Below are 14,053 nucleotides of genomic sequence, written 5' to 3'. Positions count from 1 at the left end.
TTAAACCCATTATTGCCAGTCCTATCCTCTGCTGCCAACAGGAACAGCTCCCTGCCCTCCTCTAAGCGACATCCCTTCAAATACTTCAAGAGAGCAATCCTGTCCCCCCTCAACCTCCTCTTCTCCAGACTGAACATTCCCAACTCCCTCAGTCTTTCCTCATGGGGCTTGTTCTCCAGGCTCTGAATCATCCTCGTTGCTCTCCTCTGCTTCCCTTCCCCCCTTCCCTTCTCCCTACTTGATTTCCCCCCTCTAACCCTATTTTATGCCAATCCACCAACACCTTGTGGCTACCCGCGTTGGGTACGCACAGTTTCTTTGAACTGGGAAACGACAACCTTTTGTGGCAGCCATTTTGGGGCAGCGCCCACCACGCGGTGCCAGAGTTCCAAAGGTGCCCGCAGGCTCAGAAAGGTTGGGGACCCCTGCCGCAGCCTATCTAGTCCTTTCTCCCAAACTATCAACTTCACACACTATTCCTGTGATTATTGGGTTTTCCAACCACCTCTCCACCATTCAGCAGATGCTTTCAAGGATGCTGCTGGAGGGAGGGCTCTTGTCCGTGAAGCAGGACCGCCTGTACCTGGCTGCCTGCCGGCCAGCGTCTTCTACCCCTGCCAGGCTGCCCCGGGTGAGCAGCTGGGGACAGGGAGGAGTCGCTGTGCAGTCAGCAACATCTGGAGTTGCCAGAGGTGAGCAGAACCTGCAGTGCTTGAGTCAGCACTGGCTGGGAGGACAAGCTAAGTGAGCCGCCAGGCAACACGGAAAAGACTATCAAGCGGCGAGATAAAAATAAATTAAAATAATCACCCCATCGACCAAAACAGCCCGGAAAGCCTCAAGTTCAATAACCTATAGAATGCCCCGTGTCTATTATATATGAAACGCTGCAAGAAGGTGGTGATTATAACATTGAACGCCAGTTTCTATGATAAGAATATGCCAACTGTGTTCTGCTAGTATAATTGCCTTTCTTCTAATTGTGAGATAATTTGAATAAGCAAGGTGCTTTGAAGCGATATTGTGAAAATGTGTTTAGAGAGGCACGGCGCAAGGAATAAGGCTGACAAAAGGGTAGAAAAGATGATCTAGAAGTTAAAGAACAAACTGTATAACTAGACCAACTTAATCTAGAACTATAATTCATTCATTCCACAGACAACTGGGGTCTGATTGACAATCTAGAACTAATTCCACAGACAATTGATCGATTAGAAGATGGTATCACTTCTTGCAAAAACAACGCACACATAGTCATAAAGATTTTTTATATATCTATGTATATCTTTGAGTCTGGAATGTTGATTGCTTAGACCACTGAAGAAGGCTGTATGGCCAAAACACGTATGGTCAGAGTCTAATGGTATGATTTAATGTCTTGTTGTGTTAAATGAGCATGTCAATTTGGTAGGCTTTTGCTAGGCTGATCTTGTCTGATCTCAGAAGCTAAGCAGGGTCGACCCTGGCAAGCACTTGGATAGGAGACCTCCGAGGAATATCGGAGTTGTGACATGGAGGCAGGCAATGGCAAACCACCTCTGAACATCTCTTGCCTTGAAAACCCTACTCGGTCGTCATAAGTCAGATGTGACTTGACAGCAAAATAATAATAATTATTATTATTCGAAAGTGGTGCTCCCTGCAGACACAGAGGGGAATGCTCCCTGGGCTCTATGGAAGCAGCTGCGACTCCAGTGAAATGGAGAAACGTCACGATTGGCTCTTAGCATTAGGGAGGAGATGGTTTGGGGAAGCAGAAACTGGGCACTGGGAAACACATCAGCAGGTTTCATGGTGCTCATAGGCACCAACTGGAGAGTCAGTGTGGTGTAGTGGTTAAGAGCGGTGGTTTGGAGTAGTGGTTAACAGCAGTGGTTTGGATCAGAGGACTCTGACCTGGAGAACTGGGTTTGGTTCCCCACTCCTCCACATGAGCGGTGGAGGCTAACCTGGTGAACTGGATTGGTTTCCCCACTCCTGCACACAAAGCCAGCTGGGTGACCTTGGGCTAGTCACAGCTCCCTCAGCCCCACCTACCCCTAGGGTGTCTGTTGTGGGGAGGGGAAAGGTGATTGTAAGCCGGTTTGATTCTTCCTTAAGCTGGTTTGATTCTTCCTTAAAAGGTAGAGAAAGTCAGCACATAAAAACCAACTCTTCTTCTTCTTCTTCAATGTTGGGGACCACTGCTCTGGAACAATAGCGCTCAGCGAAAAAGAATGCGTGCGCAGAAATTTTAAATGCACCACCTTGTTTTTAACTGTATTGTCTTCTACCCATTAAAAGCCACTTTCTGAATTACAGTATGCCACACCTTCGGCGGGTATTTGTTTGTCAGCCTTGCTTTCCAGTTCTGTGAACCTACTCCCACTGCATCGTTTATGGGATATCTTATGCTGTCCCGTTGACAAAGGTAGGGCATGAATGAAGGGAATGAATAAGCAAACAGAGCGCCAGGCGCACTGGGTCAATCCAGACTGGGTTGTGAAACTTACACGTAGCCATGTAAGTAACATGGTTCTCCCACACACACACCCGCCCCTGGCAGACTGAATAACAGAGACCATTGGCTGACTGTTCTTCCTCCTCTGGAATCTCTGGCGAATCTTTTGCCTGGCAGGAGCTAAGGGTGCGATCAGGGAGTCTGCTAGCGAGAAGTGGAGGAAGGCGAGAGAGGTTTTGTGTACTGCCTGCTTTTCCAGATGCCTCGGCAGCCGAGGAGGGCCCGAAGGCGTGGTAGGAAACGAACCACAGTTTTGCGTTCATATGCAACACTAAACCTCCATTAAGAGGAACCGAGGTTAATAAACTATCTTCAGATGTCTATTTCAGATCCTGATCTGTCATACTCTAACCACAGTTAGAGGACTATCCTGCATTTGAATGACACAATGCATAGTTAAATTGTGGAACTCCCTGCCCCAGGATGTGGTGATGGCTGCCAGCTTGGAGGGCTTTAAGAGGGGAGTGGACATATTCATGGAGGAGAGGGGTATTCATGGTTATTAGTTAGAATGGATACTGGTCATGCTGCATACCTATTCTCTCTAGTATCAGAGGAGCATGCCTATTATTTTGGGTGTGGTGGAACACAGGCAGGATGGTGCTGCTGCACTCGTCTTGTTTGTGGCTTCCTAAAGGCACCTGGTTGGCCACTGTATGAACAGACTGCTGGACTTGATGGCCCTTGGTCTGATCCAGCAGGGCCTTTCTTATGTTCTTATGACCAACCAACTAATTAGTTTAATTAAGCTATGGTTTGTGTTATGCCAGAACCAAGCTTCTGATTATTAACGAGCATGTGCACTCCCTGAGTTGCTGTGGTTATTTGCAGTGCCCAGAAATCAACCAGCGAGTAAGTATTAGTGCATTAGTGGTACAATAACCTGTTTGGGTTAATTACTAACATCTCCCGCCCCTACACACACCATTTGATATTTGAATTGAATGCACAGCAATGCAGACATACAAACAGACGTTCACATAACAGTACACTAAAGGAATAGCTGAACATTAACACCCCATGCTAAAGCAAATGACACTTCCCCATACCTCCAATTAAACAGCAGCAACTGCTAATAGCAAAGTAAGCTACAGGACACAGATGGGCATGCAATGTTTCAGTAGATGGCGGCCCTGCAGCTCATATAGATTCCAGAAAGCCCCCAACTAGCCACTGTGCAAAGAATGGTGGAAATGCTGTGTGTAGAAACCTATCAGTGAATCCTCTTCAGTGGCAAGATCTGCCAGCTAAGAAACATCCTGGTCACTAATGCTATCTGTGGACTAGGAACATCAGCTAGGGGAGGAACCAGAATATCAGCTAGAGAATCAGGGCTCAACAAATCCCAGACGCCAGGCTGCCCTGGTACCTAGAACTTTCGTGGTGGAGCCTGGTATTTTCAGCAGTGATTTTTTGGTAGTGTCTCTCAGCAGTTGTCAGTGCAAGTACAAAGGTTTGTAATGAGCTGGTTTTTCTGCTGGTGAAAAAGGGAGGAATGAGTCCCCTTTGACCACCGAAAGGGCTCGGCTGTCCTCAACGAGGACAAGAGCTTTTTTTGTTAGTGGCCCTTTCCTGGTGGAACTCTGTGCCAGGTGACATCCGGGCCCCGTGGGATCTTTCTAGATTCCGTAAGGCCTGTAAGTAGGGTTGCCAGCTTCATGTTGGGAAGCACCTGGAGACTTTGGGAGCGGTGGAACGTGAGGAGGGTGGGGTTTGCGGAGGGAAGAGTCTTCAGTGGGGTAGAATGCCATAAAGTCCACCTTCCAAAAAAGCCATTTTCTCCAGATGAACTGATCTTAGTCGCCTGGAGGTAAGCTGTAATAGTGGGAGATCTCCATCTACCACCTGGAGGTTTGCAACCCTACCTGTAAGATGGAGTTGTTCCACCAGGCGTTCCCTTGAGGACAGTCAAAGCCAATTTTGTACCACCAATTAGCAGTGCTGCCTGTTTTTGACAGCAGTCTGGGAAGTAGGTTGCAGGGTGCCAAATGATTATGTTTTAGCTTGATGTCTGTTAGGATATTATCTTATTACCTTGTATTTTGAGATTTTGTATGTTTTATCTTTGTTGACTGATTGTTCATTGAATTATTGTGAGCCACCCTGAGCCCTGTGACCCAGGGGCAGGGCAAGGTATAAGTCTAAAATAAAGTAAAAGTAAAAAGAAAAAGGCTTGTTTGGGATCACAGGACCCCCGTGGACAAAAATCACGTGATATGGAGCTGCAGTTAGGAGAGATTGAGCAGATAAGCTAGCTGGATCCAACCCAAAGCTTATTCATCATTCCATATCAGAATAATTTGTTGTACGACATAAAAATAAATCATAGAATCATAGAGCTGGAAGGGACCACCATGGTCATCTAATCCAACCCCCTGCACAATGCAGGACATTCACAACTACCTCCCCACCCCCCACACACAGTGACCCCTACTCCATGCCCAGAAGATGGCCAAGATGCCCTCCCTCTCATCATCTGCCTAAGGTCATAGAATCAGCATTGCTGACAGTCGGCCATCTAGCGGCCTTTGCTTAAAAACTTCCAGGGAAGGAGAGCTTACCACCTCCCGAGGAAGTCTGTTCCACCGAGGAACTGCTCTGACTGTTAGAAAATTCTTCCTAACGTCTAGAAGGAAACTCTTTTGATTTAATTTCAACCCGTTGGTTCTGGTCTGACCATGAAGGTCCGACAATGAGCATGAAGGTCCTGTCACTGTTTGTTAGTATGTAACAGTAACTTTATACCATTCGGTGGTAGATGAATTCATTTTCTTAAGCTGTTGCTTTCCAAACTGAGCTCTTGAAAGCAATAATGGAATTATGAGAAATTGGGGGAAAGTTAAGCTAGGGTTAGTACGGGAAGATGACAGGGGAAGGCCCTGGCACACCACCCCGCAAACAAAGTCTGCCTAGTAAATGTCGGGATGTGACGTCACCCCATGGGTCAGGAATGACCCGGTCCTTGCACAGGGGATTACCTTTACTTTACCTTAAGCTAAGGTTAGAGATTAGTTTTTTGAGAGGGGTGATGTCAACTGGGGCTACTATATTTATTTATGTACTACAATACTTCTGTCACAGCTTTAATAAAATCTTGAGAAACAGTGCTTCGGATTAGTTGTCGTGATAGCAGCAATTAGGAAATATGGTCATTAAAATATGAAACCTGAAGGATGAAAAATGAGTCCGGCTCCTAAATTTTTGGGCTGTTCTCGAGTGCCAAAGAAAATGTGTCGAGGCTCGATCTAGAGCAGGCGTGGGGAGCCTTTTTCCTGCCAAGGGCCATTTGCACACTGATGACATCATTCAGGGGCCATACCAGGTGTAGATCGCCCGGTGGGGGGGAGAGAGGCTAGGGTTTGACAGGTCTCCAGCCACCACCTGGAGGTTGGCAACCCCAGGGGAGGCTACGGAGAAGGCCTGCAGGGCGCCTCCGCTTCCCCCTTCCCAGGCTGGAGGGCAGCCAGCAGTGAGCCCGAGCAAACGAGGTGCCAGGGGGGCACGGCCCACAGTTGATCGGCAAGGGAGGAAGGAAAACAGAGAAAGAGGAAAAGGGAGGGAGGGAGAAAGAGAGACAAAGGGAGAAAGAAATGGAGAGAGGGGGAGAAAGAAAGAAAAGGACGGAGGGAAAGAAAGAAAAGGATGCAGGGAGACAAAGAAAGAGACAGAAAAAGAGGAAGAAAAGAGAGAAAAGCTTCCCCCCCTACACACACACACACCCGCGCACACTGGCCCCGCGTGACCAGGCCCCAGCCTCCGCTGCCCACACACACACCCGGCGGTGCACAGAGCCCCGGTCTCCATGCCCTCCCCACCCCGAGTCCACAAAAGGCCCCCCTGAAGCCCGATCGGCTCCCGCATGCATGCTCTGCCGCCAGGAGCCGCCGACCTCTTCCCCCCTCCCTCTCGCTGTTCAACAGCCGACAGGCAGCGAGAGGGGCTCACAATGTGCTGCAGCGTTCCTGCATGCCGTGGCTGTAGGAGGCAGCCTTGGGGGAAGCGTCCCTCCCTTTCCCCTCTCGTCGACCAACAGCCAACAGTTGGCGAGAGGAGGTCCAAAGGGCACCGCAGCACCCCTGTAAGCTGCGGCCCCAGGAACACCCTTGGGGAGGGCTGCCCTGCGCCCCACCTCCGCGGCAGGGCACCAGAGCTCCCGAGGACCACAAAAAAATGTCCTCGGGGGCCGCATACGGCCCCCTGGCCTGAGGTTCCCCATCCCTGATCTAGAGGACTTGCAACTTTTCCTGAATATAATTTACAAATGATTGCATTAATTGTGACATCGTATTAATGAACAGGGGCATGTTTGTTTCACGTTGTGATGAATGTTGGAACGTCTGATCATTGTGTTCATTTCAGGGAACATCTAATTGTCGGTGTGAATCTACACCTAAAAGGATCTGGCCAACTTCAACAATGCCAGACACACTTCTCGTTTCCTGGAATGGAAAATGGCTCCAATTATATGTTGCTTCGACCAATCAGAGCAGAATCTGATTCCAGCAGTGTCCTAGCTGTCCTCATTTGGAACAAGAAACGAATTATCCTAAAAGTCTACATGATCCAGACCTAATTGCTGTTGCTTAATATTATTTAGAACTTCTCATGAAGTACTTCAGTGATGACTTCTCTCAGGCTAACAGCAAAATACTACAATACAGGGAAGCCTGTGGCCATTTATGCACAGGAGGTTTTGCCTCGGATTTGCCGCTCTCTCGATGCACATTTTCCCCATCCAAATTCTCAATACTGAAAAATAAGCCCCCATGCAGAGTTCTGAGAATTCAGATGGGGGAAAATCGAGAGAGCAGCGAATCCAACACAAAACCTCCCATGCATAAATGGCCTGAGTTAGAATCGTAGAATCATAGAGTTGAAAGGGACCATCAGGGTCATCAAGTCTAATCCCAGCACAATGCAGGAAATTTACAACTACCTCCCCCCCACACCCCCAGTGGCCCCCACTACATGCTCAGAAGATGGCCAAGGTGCCCTCCCTCTCATGACCTGCTTAAGGTCATAGAATCAAGCATTGCTGACAGAAGGCCATCTAACCTCTTCTGTCAGTTGCTCTTCTGTCATGAGGGCTGAGATGCTGCGACATCTTCTGAGCCACAAGAAGGCTTGCAACTGAATACAGATGAGGCTTCAAGGGAAAAGGCTTGTTCCAGGAAGCCTTTGGGAACCTTTTGAGGGTGGGGAGCAACGCTGTGCGATGACACACGATGGCACATTCTGCTTGTACCTGGAAATGATGTCATGATGCGCTAGCAATTTGCTCACCTCTATGGTTTTTATCATAGAGACATGCTAATTCTTAGAGTGTTGTAAGGACACCTCTGGGTACAAACCAGAAATTACATCGCAACATCGGGCATCATACCTCCTCCACATCCCTTGCTCCTGCTGGAGCAAAGAGGCACAGTGGGGCTCGCAGCCTGGGGGCAGGAGGTTGCCCGCCGTCCCTGGAAGAACGACAACCTTAGCTTGCGGTCTCCTTCTACATTAACCCCAAAGCATCACTTGCATTCATATTCACAGAAGTGAGTTTCCAAAATAAAACTTGACATGCCACTAACTGCTGCTACACAGCATTTGAACAACCCCCTCTCACATTCCCAGTCCCTTCTTGAGCACATAAACACATGAAGCTGCCTTATACTGAATCAGACCCTTGGTCCACCAAAGTCAGTATTGTCTACTCAGACCGGCAGCGGCTCTCCAGGGTCTCAGGTGGAGGTCTTTCACATCACCTACCTGCCTAGTCCCTTTAACTCAGGGGTGGGGAACCTCAGGCCCGGGGGCCAGATCCGGCCCGCGACATCATTTCCCCTGGCCCTCGAGCCGATTCCGGGAGCACCAGGGCCTGCCCTGCCACTCGAGCTCTCCCTATTTAGGCTCTCCCCTCGGCACTTCGGGCATTGCTGGCTGGCAGGCACGCGTGTCAAATTGATGCTGATTGGGCAATTGTTAGGCCGTTTCTCCCAACTCTCCCCACTTCCTGCTCCTGGAGAGACACACAACTTCCACTCAAAACGGGCGCCTGGCCGGAAGCCCTCCTCCCCTTTCTCTCACCGGCTGTTTCCAGGTGAGTGGGTGGCGTGCCATGCCCTCCCTTCGCTCTCCAGCTTGAAACTGCTTGGGCGCCTGGAGCTTGAATCATCATCTCCTCCTCGCCTGCCTGCCTGCCGCTGGCCGCACCCTCCGCCGGCTCAGGGGGCCTCCCCTCACTCTCCCCCGGGCCAAGGCCAACAAGAAAAGCGGGCTCTCCAGCCATTCCGGCCCTGAACCATCCTTCCCCCCCCCCAGCTTGCCTGTGACCTGTGTGGTGGGGCGATCCCCCGCAGCTTGAAGCTGCTTGAGCGCCGGGAGCTCGTTTCACCATCTCCCCCTCGCCTGGCTACCGTTGGCTTCTCCCTCCCCTCACTCACCCCTGTATGTGTGTGTGTGTGGAAGTGGGGCATTCCCCCGATTGCCGGGCCACTAGCATGGCCTGGTGAGTGCATGTGTGAAAGTATGGAAGGGGGGGAGCCGAAAAGCTTCCCCCAATCGTGTGTGTGTGTGTGTGTAGAGTGGGGGGGGGGAGCTGAGGTTTCCCCGCCGGGCCGCTAGCACTGCCTGGTGAGTGGGTATGTGAAAGTGGGGTGGGGGGAAGGTGAGAGAAGGCTTCCCAATCGTGTGTGTGTGTGTGTGTGTGTGTTTGAAAGTGGGGAAGGGGTGGGAAGCATGTGTGAGTGCGTGTGTGAAAGTGGGGAGGGGGAGAAGCTGAGAAGGCTTCCCCCAATCTTGTGTGTTCATGTGTGTGTGTGTGAAGCCTCCCTCCCTTTCCTTCCTTCCCTATCCTCTGCATAGCCTCTCCTAGGGTCCATAGAATCATAGAGTTGGAAAGGACCACCAGGGTCATCTAGTCCAACCCCCTGCACAATGCAGGAAATTCACAACTACCTCCCCCCACAACCCCAGTGACCCCAACCCTCCCCCTGCCATGCAGGATCCCACAATCAAAGCACTCCCGACAGATGGCCATCCAGCCTCTGCTTAAAGACCTCCAAAGGCGGGGACTCCACCACCCTCCAGGTGGTGGCTGGAGACCTGGCAACCCTAGCCTCTTCCCCCGGCCAGGAGATCTACACCCGGTATGGCCCCTGAATGATGTCATAAATGGGCAAATGGCCCTTGGCAGGAAAAAGGTTCCCCACCCCTTCTTTAACTGGAGATGCTGGGGATTGAACCTGGGACTTTCTGCATCCAAAGCAGAGGTTCTATCACTGAGCCACAGCCCCTCCAACCCCAAGAGATACAAATCCAATCTTGACCATCCGCGAGATGTCCTACCTTGTGTGGTGCCGTCCACTCCCATGACGCATTTCATGGCTCTTATGATTTGTTCTGCTACGGGCGGACACATGGACGTGGCGTATGTCGCGCTGTGGGAGTGCGTCCGTATGTAGTCCACTAGTTCCTTAAACCGGAGAACAAAGATTTCAGTGCGTCGTAGTTCCCCATCCCCATCTACGGGGAATCAAATCCAGTTCTCCAGATCAGAGTCCACCACTCCAAACCACCGCTCTTAACTGCTACACCACACTGGCTCCCATACATACAGCTGCACCTGTACTGTATGTTAATAAAGGAAAGTTTCCTCTGCAAACATACAGCTTTGGGGGGGCACAGTTTATGCCCTCAACAGACGGGCTTCTTTTAAAAATTGAATTCTAAAAAACGTTTGGGAACTAATTACTAGCATGCAAATTAGTTGCTCTGGGTACAAAGTCACAACACTTGATTACTGTGGTGAGCAACTGGCATGCGATCCTGTATAATTAAATCCTGGTTTAGCAAGCCTCGGTTTGCTGAAGCTCAGAAGATGGCAGAAGCGTTACTTGTTACTGACAAGAGTCCACCTGGCTGAATGGTTAGGACAGAATTGCAGTCAGCAATGCCCCAACGGCTTGAACAGAACACAACGCTCCCATCTGTACTTCATGGGACATTATGTGGGAGGCTACGTATGCCGTAGGCACATTTCAAAGTGCACAAGGTCCTTCAGACTTATGTTCTTACAAGTACTTCTTCACAACACATATTTAAAATGTGGAACTCCCTGCCCCCGGATGTGATGATGGCTGCCAACTTGGAAGGCTTGAAGAGGGGAGTGGACATGTTCATGGAGGAGAGGGCTATCCATGGCTACTAGTCAAAATGGATGCTAGTCATGATGCATGCCAATTCTCTCCAGGATCAGAGGAGCATGCCTGTTATATGAGGTGCTGTGGAACACAGGCAGGAGAATGCTGCTCCCTGTGGGCTTCCTAGAGGCACCTGGTTGGCCACAGTGTGAACAGACTGCTGGACTTGATGGGACTGAACCAGCAGGGCTTTCCTGATGTTCTTATGAGCATGCTTATTATACGAGGTGCTAGGGAACACAGGCAGGACAATGCTGCTGCAGTTGCCTTGCTTGTGGGCTTCCTAGAGGCACCTGGTTGGCCACTGCGTGAACAGACTGCTGGACTCGATGGACCTGGGTCTGATCCAGCATGGCTTTTCTTATGTTCTTCTTATATTCTTAAACTGAGTGCCAGCTAAGAGATGCCAAAGGAAGGACCCTGCTCCTTGGAAAGGGACTCATCAAAAAGGGCTCTGAAGAAGGTACTTTGTGGGAGCTAGGAAGATTTTCTAAGAACTGGATGGAAGAGGAAACTGGGTTCCTAATGTATACAGCAAGCCAGGTGGCCCAATTTTTTGAAGCGCCAGGGGCTACTGTGCCCCTGGGTTTTTGCTCCCCATGCAGGGGCTGATAGCTGTGGTTACCTTTCTGCCGGCGATGTAGCCTCCGGCTGCGCCAAAGCTTTTTGTGAACGTTCCCATCAGCACGTCAACATCATCGGGGTTCATTCCAAAGTATTCCACAACTCCCCTGCCTGACGGGCCGACGGCACCAATGCTGTGGGCTTCGTCCAAGTAGAGGTAGGCTTTGTATTTTCTCTTCAAGGCGACTATCTCTGGCAAGCGTACAATGGAGCCTTCCATGCTAGGGGAGACACACCCAGTAAAAACAGGAGGTTAATACTAACGGCTCACTTATGAGGTCTGCCTGTAAGTAAACCCGGAAGTGATGTAACCGCCTCATGCGTGGGATCGCCGCCCCCGCCTTGCCCAAAAAACCTCCCACCGGTGGAGAGGGGGAACTGGCAGACCTAGTCACGAGGGTATATTTAGAAGTGAAAGGTATGGGAAGGGCAGTGATGATGATGAAGAAGAAGAGTTTTTATATGCCGACTTTCTCCACCAATTAAGGAAGAATCAAACCCGCTATACCATGCTGCCTTCCCTAGAAGAAGAAGAGTTGGTTTTTATATGCCAACTTTCTCTACCATTTAAGGGCGACTCAAACCAGCTTACAATCACCTTCCCTTCCCCTCCCCACAACAGACACCATGTGAGGTAGGTGGGGCTAAGAGAGCTCTAACAGCACTGTAACTTGCCCAAGGTCACCCAGCTGGCTTCATGTGTAGGAGTGGGGAAACAAATTCAGTTCACCAGATTAGCCTCCGCTGCTCATGTGTAGGAGTGGGGAATCAAACCTGCTTCTCCAGATTATAGTCCACCACTCCAAATCGCCGCTCTTAACCATTACATCTCGCTGATCTCTTGACATTTCTACCTTCTTGCTATTCTTTCAAGTATTTCAGCCAAATATATACTGTACTAATTGTATAATTGACAGTTGGGCTAGGGCCTCCCCACAAAAACCACGCCCCAAAGGACATGATAATTCTGTTTTCAAGTATGAGCTTCACATACCTGTAAATGCCCTCAACTAGAATGAGGATTTTTTTCCACGCTCTCCGGTTCCTGGGCTGTCCGTGTATCACAGCTTCCTTCAACAGCTTCTCTAAATTTTGAGGATCTAGTTATTTTTTTAAAAAAAGTTAAAAAGTTGTTTCAGAATCTATTATGTCTGCAATAGATACCAAGTGTATTATGAGTAGGAAAACAAAACCAAGCTTTCGTTATAAAAAACAAGCATTAGAATTGTGTGTTTATCACACATTTAACCTGGTAACAAATGTAAGATAGAAGCCATTTGCTCTAGCGATATCCAGCATTCAGGCAAAATTCTGCCTAATTAAATTGTGCATAGTTAAAAGTCTGCATAGTTAAACTGTGGAACTCCCTGCCCCAGGATGTAATGATGGCTGCAGACTTGGAAGACTTGAAGAGGGGAGTGGACAAGTTCATGGAGGAGAGGACTATTCATGGCTACTAATCAAAATGGACACTAGTCATGAGGAATACCTATTCTCTCCAGGATCAGAGGAGCATGCCTATTCTGTGAGGTATTGTGGAGCACAGGCAGGTGAATGCTGCTGCAGTCGTCTTGTTTGTGGGCTTCCTAGAGGCACCTGGTTGGCCACTGTGTGAACAGACTGCTGGACTTGAGGGGCCTGGGTCTGACCCAGCAGGTCCTTTCTTATTTTCTTATGAGCATGCATATACTAGAATCATAGAAACATAGAGTTGGAAGGGACCACCAGGGTCATCTAGTCCAAACCCCTGCACAATCCAGGAAATTGACAACTACCTCCCCCCCACACCCCCAGTGAACCCTACTCCATGCCCAGAAGATGGCCAAGATGCCCTCCCTCTCATGATCTGCCTAAGATCATAGAACCAGCATTGCTGACATCTAGCCTCTGCTTAAAAACCTCCAGGGAAGGAGAGACCTTAGGGTCCAGATTGCTTGTGAATAAAAATCTGTACTTTATTTCTCCTTGATAGGAAAATTACAGCTAGTCTCCCATTGCACACAAGCCACAAGCTGATAATAGTATAGGATTGAATCATAATTCTTCATACTCTACGAACATCTAGAGTGGCCCACGCTGAAAAATAGGTCATTGATTAAATGAAATTTGAATCCTGGTACTGTTTATTTACTCTGTGTGCATAGAACCAATGTTATACTAACTAATTGGAGCACGTTAAAAGTATGGGCAGTGTTGGGAAAGCTTTATTATTGATGTAATCACAGTCATTATACTCACAATTAGGTCTGACTAACTGTCTTCCAACGCCAAGCCCAAGATTACTTAGTGTGTGATTACTTAGAATAGCAGTTTACTCCAAGGAAGAATTGCAAGCTCAGGGAAGTAGCTCGGCTCAAGAAGAAGAAGAGTTGGTTTATATATTGGATGCCGTGACTGGGTGGTGGAGAAAGAGCCGCATGAAGCTGAGCCCAGCAAAGACGGCAGTTCTATAGCTCGGTTGGGGCGGTTTGGGGATGGGGTGCCAGCTCCCGGCTCTTGACGGTGTACAATTAACACCTGTGCCTGCCGTCAGGAGTCTGGGTATGATCCTTGATGCCTCCTTATTTATGGAGGCTCAGGTCCCAGCCGTGGTCAAGGCAGCATTTTCCATCAGACAGAGGTCCATCAAGTCCAGCAGTCTGTTCACACAGTGGCCAACCAGGTGCCTCTAGGAAGCCCACAAACAAGACGACTGCAGCACCACCATCCTGCCTGTGTTCCACCGTACCTAAGATAATAG

General features: G+C 49.3%; 1 protein-coding gene across 1 annotated transcript in view; it reads right to left on the bottom strand.

Annotated features, from left to right (window-relative positions):
• SPTLC3 (serine palmitoyltransferase long chain base subunit 3) overlaps positions 1-14,053 on the bottom strand; it is a 73,310-nt gene that overhangs the window by 16,911 nt on the left and 42,346 nt on the right. The window contains exons 7-9 of the mRNA XM_056856353.1: positions 12,308-12,413; positions 11,315-11,534; positions 9,836-9,962 (exon numbers count right to left, since the gene is read on the bottom strand). Coding sequence (XP_056712331.1) covers positions 9,836-9,962; positions 11,315-11,534; positions 12,308-12,413 — 453 coding nt within the window. The remainder of the gene's footprint in view (positions 1-9,835; positions 9,963-11,314; positions 11,535-12,307; positions 12,414-14,053) is intronic.

Source organism: Euleptes europaea, chromosome 10 (genome assembly GCF_029931775.1).
Source record: "Euleptes europaea isolate rEulEur1 chromosome 10, rEulEur1.hap1, whole genome shotgun sequence".
NCBI lineage: Eukaryota > Metazoa > Chordata > Lepidosauria > Squamata > Sphaerodactylidae > Euleptes > Euleptes europaea.
Note: the sequence above shows the minus strand (reverse complement) of the source record. Positions and strands in the feature narration are given on the sequence as shown.